We start from the raw sequence: 15,368 nt of genomic DNA, 5'->3' as shown, positions 1-15,368 counted from the left end.
TTGTACTTAGAAGACAATACACTAAGCCTAGAATAGTATTCTTTTGATAAAATCTCAGCGCCTCGTGGTGGCACACCAGGCCTCCTTGGGCAAACTTCTCTCTATGCACCTCCCTTCTCTTCCCACCCAGGGCTTCTTCTATGGTTATATTCTTCCTCAATCTCAAATTCAGGAGCTTTTCCACCTCAGGGCCTTTCCACTGGCTAGTCTTGCTTTCTGAGGCTTGCCAACTTATTTCACTCAGTTGGAGTCAGGGGGCATTTCCTCAGGGAAGCTGTTCCCACCCAACCTCTTCTTTGTAGACACTCTGTCCCAGAGTCCAGATCAGGCTACTTCACAGACTGAACTTTTTTTTTTTGAGACAGGATCTCTATATGTATCCCTGACTGCCCAGAAATTGACTGACTAATGTAGACCAAGTTGGACTTGAACTCACAGAAATCCACCTGCCTCTGCCTCACTAGCATTGGGATTAAAGGTGTGCACCATCACATCACAGACTGGGTCTTGAGCCTCTACTGGACACAGGATCCCTGGGTAGAAAGCTGTGTGCCAGGAACCCTTTGCTAGCCTGGGCTTGGCTCAGGTTGGGTGTTTTGGGGAAGGGTCACTATGAAGACAATACCTGGAGCAGTAATATAGTGTGGTCCGGAAGGCTCTAGATCCAGGAAGGACCTCAAAAATATACCCAGAGTTTTAGATGTCTAACACATAACTAACCCTCTAACTAAGCTGAAGGGTTCCCAAGGCACTGCAGACAGCAAGAAGTAACCTGCCCATTGTGAGGGCAACTTGGCCCCAAGGTATCAGGCTAGTGCAACAGTAGGTTTTAGAGGACCAGCCTTGGAACCAACCATCACAAGGCATACTTTTGTTTCCTGAAACATATGTGTCCAGGCTAATGCCCCCTGAGAGGAGACTCTCTTACGTGAGAGAGAAAGCCCAAATCTATAGCACAGGATGGGCTCACTCTGGACAAGTGGCCACGGGGATGGAATAAAAACCCAAATCACTAGTCATGAGTGACACCCCTACAGTACTCTCAGGTTGACACCAATACCCATTTCACAGATGAGGAAATAGAGCTGCAGGGTGAGCACGGTGAGGCCCCTCAAAGGTCATGTTTGAGATCCAGCAGCTGTTGTAGCAAGAGTGGGAGGCAGGGACCGTAGGAGGGCTGGGTCACTAAGGACACTCACTGGGCCCCTCAGGAGTAAGTCCACACTGTCTGAGGACTGGAAGTTACCATGAGAGTAGGTTGACCCATGTTTACCTACTTGACCCGGTTCCCCCACCACAGTTGAGTCAAGGCTACAGCCTCTTTAGACGAGGCTGTTCAGTTGGGGATTTTCTATCTGCCAGAACCATGAGCCAGAATACACTTTTTTCTTAATAAATTTCACAGTCTCAAGTGTTGAGTCCTAGCAACAGATGATGATAGTATTCAAGGGATCAAGCAAGCTCTCTGGTTGGTCACTGGGAGAGCTGGGATTTGAACCTACATCTGAGCACCGGTTCCCTAGGTACAAGGGGAGACACTCAGAGAGCAATAGCTAGGGACAGGACCTCTGCATGAACACTCTCACGCCTACTCCCGGTGAGGATGGCGTACTCACTGTTGGGAAGCAAGGTCAAGAGGGAAAAAGAAGTTTGGGGAACTCAGCCCCCTTGTCCCGTCACAGGGACCAGTGCCAGGTCTTGGGATTCTTTCTACAGGACTGCTTTGGGAAGAAACAGCATCAAAGAACTGAACACTTACCAACAGTGGGCAACTGTTTAGGAAGAGGTGGGGGCGGAGTCCCTCACCACACAGTGCTGCCCCCTTGAGAACAAGGATCTCTTTACTGTCCTGGACATCAGAACAGATAGAGCTTAGGAAGGGCCCCGTCAGGAGAGCTCTGGTTCCTGGCCTGACGACATGGCCAACCAGAAGCTGCTTCAGTGACAGGCTGAGGGTAAGGCACAGGTGTGGGCAGGCGACCGTCATCCTAGGAATGGAGTAGACAGAAGCCAGTGAGGGGAGACTCTGGGCTAACTGCCTACAGCTGGAGCTCTGTCCGCCCTGAGTGGTGTGCAGCGTGGCGGGGCCTCTCTTCCTCAGCCATAGAAGCCTTGGGTTCCGTAGACCCCGGCTCCTCCAGCAACACAGTTTCCCTTTCCCAAAGCTGTGTGGCCCAAACCTGCCTGTAGGAAGAAAGTGCTAGAGAGGCCCAGGAGTCTTTCTACAAATACCAAAGGCAGCCTTGTGAGCAGAGACCATTTATTCCCAGCATCCTCAGAGACTAGGCCTTCATCGGGAAGGAGGGCACGGCCTGGATGGACATGGAGAGATTTAAGGGGCACGCTGCTGGCCACAGACCCCTTACCCTCAGCTGTGAGTGCCATATACATGGAGTCTCCCTGCTTGGGGGAAGAGAGACCGCTGCCAGCCTTGGTGCTCAGGGGTTCCTCATCTCTCATATTCTGTGATCAGTCTGCAGCCTCACACTTCCACATTTTAGAGGGTCAAAAATCATGTGAAGGACCACTTTGCAAAGGAATATGTCACTCTGTTGAAGTGTGTGGCAGTCTGGCATGGTGGCTCAAACCTAAAATCACTCAGGAAGCTAATGTAGGCGGGTCAAAGGTTCAGGGTCAGTCTGGGCTACATATTGTGTTTGAGACTAACATAGAATACAAAAAAAGATCCTATCTAAAGAGAGGGGGCGAAGAGAGAGAGTTTGGCAATATCTTCCACTCAGGAGTGTGGTGTCCATATGGTCATCACGACATGGCTTTAGGGTCACTGTGTATGCCCACACACCCACTGTGTCCTTGCACAAGGCAATTGGGCAACTACCCAGCCCCCACACACATCCCTTCTGGCCAGGATCCCAAACCTGGTAGAAGGCCTCTGGTGGTGCCCTGGTGGCACCCAGCCGCTCTGATGTTCCCCCAAAGATCCAGGCAGTTTCAGAAACTCCCCTTGTGATTCCTTACAGGGCCCCAGCTTCCTCCAGAGAGTGAGCAGCTAGTGAGTAAACAGAACTCTCCCTGCCTGGCCCAAGGGTAAGTCCAGAGTCCCCGGGTGGCCACAGACCAGCAGCCCGATGTGTCATCCCATCCAGTCGGCTGCTTGTTTATTGCAGGTCCTGGGAGCGAGCCAGGCTGGCAGTCACAGCAGCTTTAGTACTTAGTGTGAGATGCTGGGGTTGGGGGTGTAAACCGGCCCTGCCGCATTTGCCTGGCACATGCAAGGCCACGGGTTCAATTCTCAGCAGAACTCCAGGTATGTCCGTCCACCAGTATTGCTCCCTCACCACGAGTTCAGAGTATGACAAGCAGAGTGACCGGGCTTCCTGCGACATCCAGGCTCCAACCCGCTAGAGCAGGGGCACTAGGTGCCAGGCCTGATCCTGGTGCTTAGGGGACAATGCTCTTCCATTTCTAAGGTGGAATAGATGGTGCCACAAAGAGCGGAGGACCCCTGGGATGGCGGTACTCCCATCTCCATGTGACAGGAAGTCCCTGGGCAAAGCAGAGCCTCTAGCAGCGCTGGGGGAAGGGAGGTCACTGCAGCCACTTTGGGGGGGATCCAAAGATATCTGGGTTTCCAAAGGCTTCGTGGTAGGGTCATTCAAGGACAATGAGTTATCTCCAGCCCATTTTGTAGGCTTCAGTTCAGGGAGGCTGGGCCAGGAGAGTCTCTTTGCGTGCATTCCCTGTGGAGCAGAGGCCTATGTGATGGTGGGTGCAGGCTGTCACGGTGCCAGTGGTGACGAGCGTTCACCCTTTAACTTCCCTTTGCCTCAGGAGTAGGACCAATTGGTGCCGGTGCTTTGCCCACAGGGTGCCATGTGTACAAGAACCAGAGGCTGGTAGCATGCCAGTATAGCCATCACCTGAGACCCAGGGAGAGACGGCAAGCCACAAGGGTGTTGGCAAGGAGGCTTGGATCCAGCCTGTGGCTTCTCCCTGAGCGGACACTAGCCTGACAGCGAGTGCCCACCATGGGGACACAGAAGTCAGTGCTCTGGGCAGCAGCTGAAGGCTTCACTCTGGGCTACCACTGAATTCTGGGGCTTTAGTTCAAGCCACAATAGCTTTCCAGCTTGGAGCTAACCTGATCTTGAGGGTAGACTCAGCTGCTCTCTAGCCCCAGCTAACACTGGGTGTCACTTCTCAGAGACCATCGTGGGCCCGTGGTCCTCCTTTCCCCCTTCCTCCACTGAGAACATGACCTCAGTGCAGCTGCCCAGAGGTGGTTCTGTCTCCTGCTCCGGGTAGTGAGGGGCATGGTCCACTTCCAATGCCGCTTCAAGCTCAGGCTCCGGAGATCCCGCCAGACCCCGGCCCTCAGGGACTTCGGTCTTTACAGAGCCCACAATCACCGTGTCAGCCTTCATGATGTAGATCTTCTCTGCAAAGCAAGGGGAGGTGTGAGGGCGGGGAGACCATGGCCTCAGCCCGGCGAGACCACGGCCTCAGCCCATTTCCACCTCGCCTGCTGAGAGACTTCAGACAGATAACACCGCCTCTCTGGCATGGAGAAAACTTTGTGGGGCCACCCATGATTTCCCAGGCGTGTCATCAGGTGATCAGAGAAAGATAAAATGCATTCAGTCCAGGAGATAAACCGTAAAAGAGGCCAGGATAGCAGGAGCACTAGGAGACACGACAGAGCCACAGATGTTCCTGGCTCTTCTCAAGAGCCAGCTCTGGGGCCCAGTATTCCCATGAACAGCCCCTCACTATCACCACTGTTAATCTAATCTACTACCTGGCTAAGAACCTGAGGCCTCCCTAAGGTAAGATTCGGGGACACCTCCAGAGAAATGTCCAGCCGCCTGGCTACCCTCATTTTCACCCCGGCTGCCCAACGTGACCTGGTTTGCCTGGGACTGATAGTCCCATGTCCCAGGAAGCCTTGTCAGTCTGGGCAAACTTGGCTGGTTGGTTAGCCATACTCTTCAGAAGCGTGGGTCCTGATACCCAACAGCAGCTGGGGACTCTGTGCTTCGGTCAGCAGCTTCCCGAGTCTCACTGACAGCCAGCAGGGTGGATGATGAGTGTCAAGTGGACGGGTAACCTAGTCCCCAACACTAGGACATGCGACCGTCCTTAGCACAGGCTGATCCAGGAGGGTTGCTGGAATGGCCTTTTGTGGAGGGAGTCGGGGAACCTTGGGGAAACAAAGCCCTTTGCACTGGGAAGCAGAAGCCTGGATTCACAGGGGCAGCTGACTCTACTCATGGGCATGGCACCTATGGCTTCAGCCAGGGGCTGCATCCCCTCCTCCCGCTGTCCCATTCTGCAATGGACTCTGCAGAGAGAATGGGGAAGCTCAAAAAGGAACTTAAGAGTGGGGGTGGGTGGAGGCAGGGGGCACATGGACCCCTGCCTCCGGGTTACACCCTCAGATTCAGGAAGCCCAGAAGCCTCCCAGATGCCCTGACATGCCTGAGAGCATTGCACCAATGCCAGCTCTTCTATTTCGGTTTCCCACACACCCAGGGAGAGAGAAGTATAGGAAATAACAACAAGCAGAGGGAAGGGCAAGAGAAAGAAGCAAACTGTGTGTCCCACGGGTTCCTCAGCCCCCACCCCACATCCTCCATCATCTGAGGGGCTGGCAGAAGATGGGAGCCAGGCAGGGCCTGGCGGCTCAGAACTAAATCTGGAGAAACTGAGGCAGGAAGACAGCAAGTTCAAGGCTAGTTTGGGCTACAAAGTGAGTGGGTTCAAGGCCAGCCTGGACAACTCAGTAAAATTCGGTCCCAAAGAAAAAAGTAAAAAGGATGCTGCGGAGAGGGAAGTATGTGCAGCATTGCAAGTCTGTAACAGCCGCAAGCGGACAAGGAGACCTGAGGATCAGAAGTTCAAGGTTATCCAGAAAGCAGACAAAAGCCAGGGAGGTTGTCTAGCAGGCAAAGTGAGTGCTGGTTCTACAAGGATGAAGACCACAGTTCAGAACCCCAGCAGCCATGTGATGCCTGGGTGGGTGTGGCAACAGCCTGTAATGACATATGGGAGGCAGAGACAGGGGATCCCTAAGCAAGCTGACTAGCTAGGCTAATTGCATCAGTGAGCTCTGGGTTCAAGTGAGAGACTCTGCTGCAAGACATAAGGTGGAGAGCAATCAGGACAACCAATGTCAACCCCTGGCTTCTGCACATACACACACATGAATACTCACACACACATGCACTCATGCACACACACACACATGCACGCACACACGAACGCATGCACATTCAAACACACCACACACACAATTTTCAATTTTAAAAATAAAAGTTTAAAACAAACATGGGTGGTCTGTAGCTCAGTAGTAGGACACTCCCAAGCATGTAGAAGGCACCAGGTTCAATCCCTGGTACTAAAAACGACAGATGGGACCATAGGTCAGGTGCTGGGTTCACCTCAGAACAGGTCAGAGGAGCCGACAAAGGAGAGATGAGGGGCCGGGGAACTGAGAAGCAGAGGATATGGTGCCTGACACCGAGCCAACAACCTGAGCTCAATCCCCAGGATTCACGTGGTTGAAGTAGAGACCTGACTCCCAAAAGCTGTACTCTGACCTCCACACTCATGCATTGGCAAACGAGAGAGAGAGAGAGACAGAGAGAGAAAGAGAGAATAGACAGAGAAAATTATGTAGATGAGAGAGGAAGGTATTTCAAGATGGCTCAACAGATGGAAGTATTTTCTGCCAAACCCAAAGACCTAAGTCCGATCCCTGGGACCCACATGGTAGAAGGAGAAAACTGACACATACAAGTTGTCCTCTGACCTCTACAGGCAGCACAGGCTCCCCACCCCCAGCTGCTTAGGGGAAGTGATGGAAAGGAGAGGCAGAGGGGGCACAGCCAGAGAAGAAGGTTTAGGCCCATTTGTCCTTGTTGGGAACTTAATGGGGAGGCTGCTCTTCTGGTGTGTCACAAAACAGACAAAGGGGTCACTGGAGACCTGGTGTCTCCAATGACCTCTGAGGCCTTCCCTCAGTAGCCCCACCCTCATGCCCAGCCCTTACTACCTCCCTCCCTGCACAAGCTCTGGCCCTGTCTCCAAGTTCCAAGCCCTTTGGTCATCCTGCACTCAAACGCCAGAAGGACTTCTTGGAAAACCAAAGGAGCCTTTGGCAGTGTTTTCCCAAACACATTCTTCGCCAATAGAACTTACCAGAACTTACCAAAAGCTGTGACTGCACACATTTCTCTGAGACAATGACAGCTTTCGAGCGCTTACCTCCACAGACCACCATGGAAATGTGAAGAACCCTCACCCATGGAGGCCCTTCCAGCACCGTGGCAGGGCCAGTGACCCTCCAGAGAGGGAGACAGGGCCCACGGAGCAGCTGCCCTGGAGAGGCTGGGACACTGGGTGGAGGAGCTCAGCAGAGAGCACTGCCCTGCTCAGAGTAGACTGTGAGAAGGTGGTCACTAGGACACCAGGAGGTGACCAGGCTCCGAAGAGGGGAGCTGCCTGCTGGAGGTGAAGCAACAGCCCTGCCGAGCAGCTTAGGGAGAGAGGGAGAGAGGGATGGAGGGAGGGATGGAGGGAGGAGGAGAGAGACAGAGAGCTGAAAGTCAGAAAACCACCCCTAAGAGGGAGAGCAGGTGAGTTGGATGAGATAGAGCGGTTGGCTGAACCAGTCTTGAATGCCAGAGTGAGAACTGAACGCTCCATCTACACTGGTGGGGACAATATATACACATCAGTGGGTCTCGACCTGCTAATGCTGAGACCCTTTAATACAACCTCATGCTATGGTGACTCCAACCATAAAATTATTCTCATTGCTACTTTATAACTGTAATTTTGCTACTGTTAGAAGCCATAATGCAAATATTTTTGGAGACAGAGGTTTGCTGAAGGGGTCAAGACCCACAGGTTGAGAACCTCTGATGTGTTCTGGGGTGGTAGGAAGTGAGGAAGGAGGCAGGGCCCATAGGAGCCACGACGAATGCTTGTCCTGGCTGGAGGGCAGAGAGATGGGAGATGCTGGGGGGTCAGGGCTGGCCTCCAGGTTCCTGCTGCTATCCACGGGTGGTATGGACAACCCAGTGCTTCAAGGCCCATCAAATGTGGGTTTGAGTCCCAGCAGTTCAATAAGAAAACTTGCTCCACATCCCCCTACCCCGAGCCTCAGTTTCCCCAGCCATGAAAGAGGGATAAAGTCCTTCCCAGAAGTATGTGACAGACACAAAGAGATATTGCCAGATAAGTGTCTGACGTCACCAGCCTGCCTGCCTTCAGGCCAGTAGGGAAGGATTCTCTTTCTCTTTAATAATGACCATCACGGACAATTCTGTACTCTGTCAATTATGTCTTAAATAAACGCTGATTGGCCAGTACCCAGGCAGGAAGTATAGGTGGGACAACCAGACAGGAAGTAGAGGTGGGGCAATGAGAACAGGAGTATTCTGGGAAGAAGGAAGCTCTTTCTGCAGTCCTGCCCAGATACCAAAGAAGCAGGATGTGACCTGCCTCACTGAAAAAGGTACTGAGCCATGTGGCTAACATAGATAAGAATAATGGGTTAATATAAGTTATAAGAGCTAATAAGAAGCCTGAGCTAATGGGCCAGTCAGTTTATAACTTAAAAAAAAAAATGACCATCACAGCTCTCATCAGCACACGCCCACTTAGTGAATGTCCCCAGCAGTCCCCATGAAGTGACACTTGTGCCATTCTCCCTGGACAGAAGCTTGACCTGGGGCAGAATGAGTGGTGGTAAGGGATGCACCCCTCCCCTAGCCCCATCCAGAGCTCAGCATCCGTCTCTTTTTGCCCACTGATTTCAACCAGGACCTTCTAATAGGCGGACTCACCAATCCTATTGTTCGTGTGTTCCGTGGATACCCGGGTCTCTGGAGGTTCCCTGGGGGTCAAAGGATTCCCAGCTGTGCTGTCATCCAACAGTGGCAGGCTCTCCAGGAAGGCTGCCCCAACATTGGTACACATCTGCATGGTTGGAGGGTTCACGGGGCTCAACTTGTGTCCTGTGCTGGCATCTGTCACTGACCCGCTTCTCTTTGGCTGCTGTGAACAGGAGTAAGAGCTGAGGCAGGGCTGCCCCCACTCCACTAAACTGCCAGGGAGCTTTAAAGATGCCACAAGTCACGTGACAGCATGAGGTACCTGTGTGGGGCCTTCCCAAGAATGTCCACGTTTTTCTCAAGGTTTTGTTTTTTAATCAAGATAGTGTCTCACCAAATAGCCGTGGCTGACCTATAACTTTATTTTAATACATAAACCAGGCTGGCCTATGAACTCACAGCGATCCATCTGCCTCCGAGGCTTCTCAAGCGCTGGGATTAAAGGTGTGCACCCAGCTACTGTTTGGTCTTTCATTGTGACAGTCTTCTCTAGTCCAGGCTGGCCTCAAACTTGATAAGCTGCTAAGGATGACCTTGAACTTTTGATCCTCCAGCATTCACCTCCCTAACACTGATATTGGGGGGGAGGGGCGGGATAGGGTGCTACCACGCCCAGTTTATGATGGGCTAGGGCTCCAGCTCAAGGTTTTATGCTTCACAGGCAAGCACTCCACCTACCAGGCCGCATCCTCCACTCACTAGATGGAGCGGCGGTCAGTGACTCACACACGCTCCGCTTACTACGAGTGCCGTTCTAAGAACAACGTGTCACCCTGCATGGTTGTCATATGAGCACCTGCCTCTCTTACGGATGGAGAAACTGAGGCTTGGAGGAGTGCAGGAACTCACCCGGGGTCATCCAGGAAGTCTACTTTAGGCTCACCACCTTCTGGGGCCTCTTCACTCCCAACCTCTTGGGAAAGAAGTCTTTAACTGTATCCTAATACAGTTCTTTTTTTTTTTTTTTTTTTTTTAAAAAAAAGCCACATCCTCACTCAGAACTGTGTTGGTTTGGTTTCTCAAGTTCATGAGTTTAGTGCAAAGGGAAATGAGATACCTGCTCTGCGACCTTCACCTTCAGACTTCAAAGGAACCCAGGTTGAGGGGTTCAGAGGACAGATCTATGTCATCTTGGTTCTCTTACGATGACTTGAAGGCCAGGGCTGGTGATAAAGCTCAAAACTGTAGCGCTTTGCCTAGCACTCGGATTTGATTCCCAGAAGAGGAAAACCAAAACCAAAATGAACAAACAAATAAAAAAACCCACTCATTTTAGCCAGGCATGGCACATGCCTGTAATCCTCACACTTGGGTGGTGGAAGCAGGAGGATCAGAAGTTCAAGACCAGCCTCGGCTACATAAGACCTTGTCTAAAAAAATATAAATAAATAGGAACTGTGGGGGGGGGGGTGAGCTCGGTGGTTAACAGCGCTGCTGCTCTTACAGAGGACCATGGTTCGGTTCTCAGCACCCACACAGTGAATCACAACCATCTGTAACTCCAGTTTCAGGAGAGCCGATGCCCCTTTCTGACTTCCGCAGGTACCAGGAATGTACGTGGTCCGCATACATACGTGCAGGCAAAAATCCATACACATAAAACAAAATTTACAAATAAAAAGCGTAAACTGTGTGTGTGGGGGGGGTAGCTGTTATGAGAGAGAGAGAGAGAGAGAGAGAGAGAAGCAACTTGCTCAATGGGAAAAAAGTGAAAACTGTCTGCAGCATAAGCACCTAACACATAGCCACAGGAAGTTCTCATCAACCCTGCCCCCACCCACCTCCAATCCCACCATCACATGTCCCCTGGGAAGCCCGACAAAGGACAGGTCTCCAGAACAACCTTAACGGGGTCTCCGCAAAGCCCTGCACCTGGCCCACGTGGAGCACCCTGTAAGAGGTGATGCAGGTGCCCCCAAAGGATGCAGTCGGGGACCAGGACCCAGCACCTGCTCTGAAGTCCCATAGTACAAGCTGGGGTTCTAAGGCAGCCACCAGCTGGGTCACCCCTAACTTGTCTGACTGCCATTTCCTCTTTTACTAAATGTGACAAGTGTACCAGCGCCTGAGAGTCAGGACTCTCTGAGGTAACTTCTAGAAAGCACAAAGGAAGGTGCCTAGCAAGCCAGATGTGGTGGTGCACACCTGGATTTTGAGGTCATTGTGGGCTACTCAGCCAAAGCCTGGAGAGAGGGCAGGGGAGGAGTGTGAGTGCCTAGCAGATAGTAACCGGTCAATACAGCTAACTTTGCAAGTGTCTGTGGCTGGTGTCTGTCAGCCAGCTGGGAGGGCAAGCCTTCCAGAGTAAAGAGATAAATAATCACAGCCTCCCTCCAACCCAGACTTAGGACCTCAAAGTGGCCCAAACCAAACTGCTGTTTGCAGTCCTGGTGGAAATTCCCTGGGGCCGAGCCAGGTGCTAGAGGTTGCTGTGGGGTGGGGCTCTCTGTCCTGGGCCAAGTCCTACCATGGGGCCCCAGGCTAAGCCCCTGGGCTCCTAGTTCCCACAATCTGGAACCCTGGGTGTCAAGGAAGGAGAAAGGTCTCCTGTCTTCCTAAGGCCCAGCAGCCCTGAAACCACAGATCTGTGAAGTCAAACAAAAAGACAGTAGCCGGGGGTGGGGGGAGTGGGGGTGATGGGGGTGGAGGAATGGGGGGGGTATTGGAATGGCACTTACAGTTGGGTTTTCAATAGGTTTGGAATCTGAAAGAAAAAAAGAAGTAGTGATGTCACCAAAAAGAGTTTGACACCCCGCAGCACTCCCCATCTGTTGCCAGACAGTACCCTAGGATCTCAGTGAGGCTGAGCATTGCCCACCCCAGGGCTCATGCCCCCAGGATGGCAGTAGAAATTTTCAGGATGAACCCCTGGCATGCCTGAAGCCAGTCTCTGAAGAGGGAATGAGCTGGGGCTTCCCTTCCACAAGCCAAAAGAGGCCAGGCTGGGCCCTGCTCTGTCTGCCTCTCTTCTCTGTACCACCCTGAGGCGGCTTCTGAGGACTCTGGAGATGCCTGAGCCACAGTTCTCAGGGCCCAACCTTTCTCTGATCATCTCAGCCCCTGCCATTCACCCCAGTATCCTTTTGTCTTAAATAAGGACCAACTACCCAAGAGCATGGTGACATTTAACCATAGCTCGCCAGCCGCCTGAGAAAGAAGGAAGTGGCCCCATTACCAAGCCCAACCTAACACAAGCTACCCCAGGTCCACCAGGACCATACCACAGGAGGACAGAGCCTTTCCTGATTCCCAGGAGGCCACCTAGAGACCCTGTGATGCCAACCGGATTCACACTGACAAACCAACCAGGGCAGGAAAGCCATCATGCCAGAGGAGCTGCTTCTAGAACATGCTTTCTGGCTTAGCAGCTTGACCCTGAATTCCAGTTGACCTGTGCACAGCAGATTAACCGATAACAGAAATGTCACGCGGCCGCTGAAGCTTGGGATGAGCTCTTAGCGGTCTGGCAGGGAAATGGGCTAGAGAGATGCTCAGAACAACCACCTCATGAAGTGACATGACCAAGTCTCAGGTTAGCAAAGGTGCTTGCTTATGTAATCTGGTAACCACTGTCCCTGGTAGAGTGGTCACTTCAGGAAGTTGTGGCTTGTTCTCTTTAGGTGACCACTAACCACCAAGTCCAAGCCACTGATAATGCTTCAGGTACTCTCTGGCTTGAGACACAAGTTCTGTTTGAATGGGCTTGGTTTTTCTAAGATTTTGTTATTATTCTGTGAGTGTTTTGCCTGCATGTGTGTTTGTGGACAACACGCATGCCTGGTACCCAGGGAGACCAGGAGAGGGTGTTAGATACCCTGGACCTAGAATTACAGACAGTTGCGAGTCCCCCTGTGGGTGCGAGGAATTGAATCCCAGTCCTCTGGAAGAGTAGCCAGCTCTGATCCATTGAGCCGTCTCTCCAGCCCATGGTGTGTTCATTTTGTCTGATTCTCATTTTATGGGACAGGATTTAACTGGCTATTTTAAACGTGACATCAGCGAAACTAAATCTTTGTCCTCTGGAAGCAATCCTGAGTTTTGCAATCAGCCAGCTGGTATATGGTGTCAAGTCATTGTGGGAACCTGGAGAAGAAAAAAGCTTCTGCCAAAGAATCAAGAAGATAAACAAAGGATGCTGAGCCCTGTCTTGAGGAAGAAGCAGTGAGATAAGGGCTGAGAGCTGTAAGTAGGCTCCCTCTCTTTACAGGGCCTCCTGGCTAGCACCCTTGGTGCCTTTGAACCAGGCTCCCCCCCCCCCCCCCCCCCCCCCCCCCCCCCCCGTAGGGACCACACCTTCAGGAAGTCACACTAGTGGAGATAAAAGCAGGAGTGTTTATAATTACTTCAAAGCTGAAAAGATACCAAGTGTCAAACACCAGTGTGACTGGGCCTGCTAACCCAACACCACCTTCGTGGAGGGCATCCGGCTCTACTTCACAGCTCTAAGACTCAGCCTTTTTATCTGGGAAATGGGACAGCCCTGGCCAACTTCAGAGGGGTTTAGGAAGATAGGATAGAGAGCTCAGAACAGCAGGTAGGGCTGGGGTGGTGTGGGGGAGGGGGATTAGTGGTAGAACCTTTGTCAAGTGTGAAGGCAGAACTCTTCCAGGAGCAAGCATGTGCGCACACACACACACACACACCACACACACCACATACACACCATACACCATACACACATCACACACACACGCCACACACACCATACATACACACCACATACACACACCACACACACCACATACACACCATACACACATCACACACACACGTCACACACACACCATACATATACAACACACACACTACACATACCACACACACACAGAGTAGAATTTCTGTGATAAGTCATCTGGAGACTGGGGTGTGTGCAATGAGCATGGCTCTGAGCTCTGAGGTTTTCCCCCTCCAAATCCAGAACCCCGGTCTCACTGTACAAAATAAATTTTAGACAAGTCCCAGCAGGGGGAATCTTGCAAACGTCTGACCAGTGTTGTCAAAGGCCACTTAGGTCAAAAGGAAGTCTGAGAAGCTGCTACAGGCCAGGCAGCGGGGGTGGGGAGTGGGAGAGAGTGGGGGGCTAAGGAGATGTCTGACTGAGTGTAAGAAGGGTCCCTGGCACCTTAAAGTAAAACAAGTAAAGACAGAATAAAGGGTGTCTTTTGTTATTTAATCACAATAGTTGGGGCTGGGGATGTGGCTAGCAGGTTAAGAGCACTGGCTGCTTTTCCGGAGGATTGGGATTTGGTTCTCAGCACCCACATGACGCTCACAACCTTTTTAACTCTGATTTCAAGGGATCCAGGGCCCCCTTCTGACCTTACTGGGCACCCTGTAGTTATATACGTGCAAGCAATTGCTCATATGCATTTTAAAAAATTAAACTTATTTAACTATGGTAAATGTACCACCCCGATATAAGAGGTCAATAATGAAATCAGCTGGGCACGGGCACACTGGAACTCCGTTATTTTCTGTTTGGACGGGGTGGAGTAAGACAAGGTAGTCTCCAGCTGGAAACTAACTTGAGGATGACTTTGAACTTCTGGCCCTGCTGTCTCACCTTGCAAGTGCTGATACTGCAAGTATGTACCAATACATCTATGGCTTTGAAACAGGGTCTCACTATGTAGCCCCTGGCTGGAATGAACACACAGAGATCCACCTGGCTCTGTGGGGATTAAAGGCGTATACCACCTGCCTCTGTCTCCCAAGTGATGAGGCTCCAAGTGTCTATCACCGTGATATTTTTGAGTTGCTCTCCTCTTTTCTGGAGCCTTCCAGGCCATCTCTTTACCTAACGAACCCACTGACTAAGCCTGCTGGGTTCCCAGTAAATGTCTATCCTGCCTCCCGCAGCTGTGATGGGACTTCAGGGAGAACTCAGGGGCAGAATGAAGAGAGTTCTTTTATCCTAAAACTCTTCTAAAAAGTGAAGTCTTGAGCCGGGCACATGCCTCTAATCCCAGCACTCAGGAGGCATAGGCAGGTGGATCTCTGTGAGTTCGGGATCAGCCTGGTCTACAGAGTGAGTGCCAGCTGAGGCTACACAGAGAAACCCTATGTCGAGGAAGGGTGCTGAGGACACCTGTGAAGCCCTGGAGGCTAACACAGCTTAGACACTCTATAACAGGGGAAAGAAAAATATAGATTCTAACTCTCAGCAACAAGCATGCACTAACATCAAGGTTAAAAAAAAAAAAAAAGACAGAATCTAAGGCAGGAGAATCCACGCCTTTGATCCTAGCACTCAGAAGGCACAGGCAGCCGATTTTTGAGTTCAAGGCCAGTCTGGTCTAAAGAGCAGTTCCAGGACAGTCAGGGCTATACAGAACAAATCCTGTCTCGAAAAGCCAAAAAGTAAATAAATAAATAAAATTAAAAAAAAAAAAAGCTTAAGAGGCAGAATCTAGGAGGCCCCAGCATCTGTCAACAGTCCTTTTCAACCCATGAGTACTCTGAGAAAGATCCAAAGCGGATCCTGCCAAGGGCAGAGTTCAGATTGCC

General features: G+C 51.5%; 1 protein-coding gene across 1 annotated transcript in view; it reads right to left on the bottom strand.

Annotated features, from left to right (window-relative positions):
• Positions 1–2,271: 2,271 nt before the first annotated feature.
• Positions 2,272–15,368, bottom strand: part of LOC121448440 (tumor necrosis factor receptor superfamily member 8-like) — a 50,837-nt gene continuing 37,740 nt past the window's right edge. Inside the window, exons 11-13 of the mRNA XM_041652482.1 lie at positions 11,540–11,565; positions 8,814–9,024; positions 2,272–4,399 (exon numbers count right to left, since the gene is read on the bottom strand). Coding sequence (XP_041508416.1) covers positions 4,155–4,399; positions 8,814–9,024; positions 11,540–11,565 — 482 coding nt within the window. The 3' untranslated portion in view covers positions 2,272–4,154. The remainder of the gene's footprint in view (positions 4,400–8,813; positions 9,025–11,539; positions 11,566–15,368) is intronic.

The sequence above is a fragment of the Microtus oregoni genome, unplaced genomic scaffold (genome assembly GCF_018167655.1).
Source record: "Microtus oregoni isolate MIOR12 unplaced genomic scaffold, Mior012 000005F_ref0000423, whole genome shotgun sequence".
In the NCBI taxonomy this organism is placed as follows: domain Eukaryota; kingdom Metazoa; phylum Chordata; class Mammalia; order Rodentia; family Cricetidae; genus Microtus; species Microtus oregoni.
Note: the sequence above shows the minus strand (reverse complement) of the source record. Positions and strands in the feature narration are given on the sequence as shown.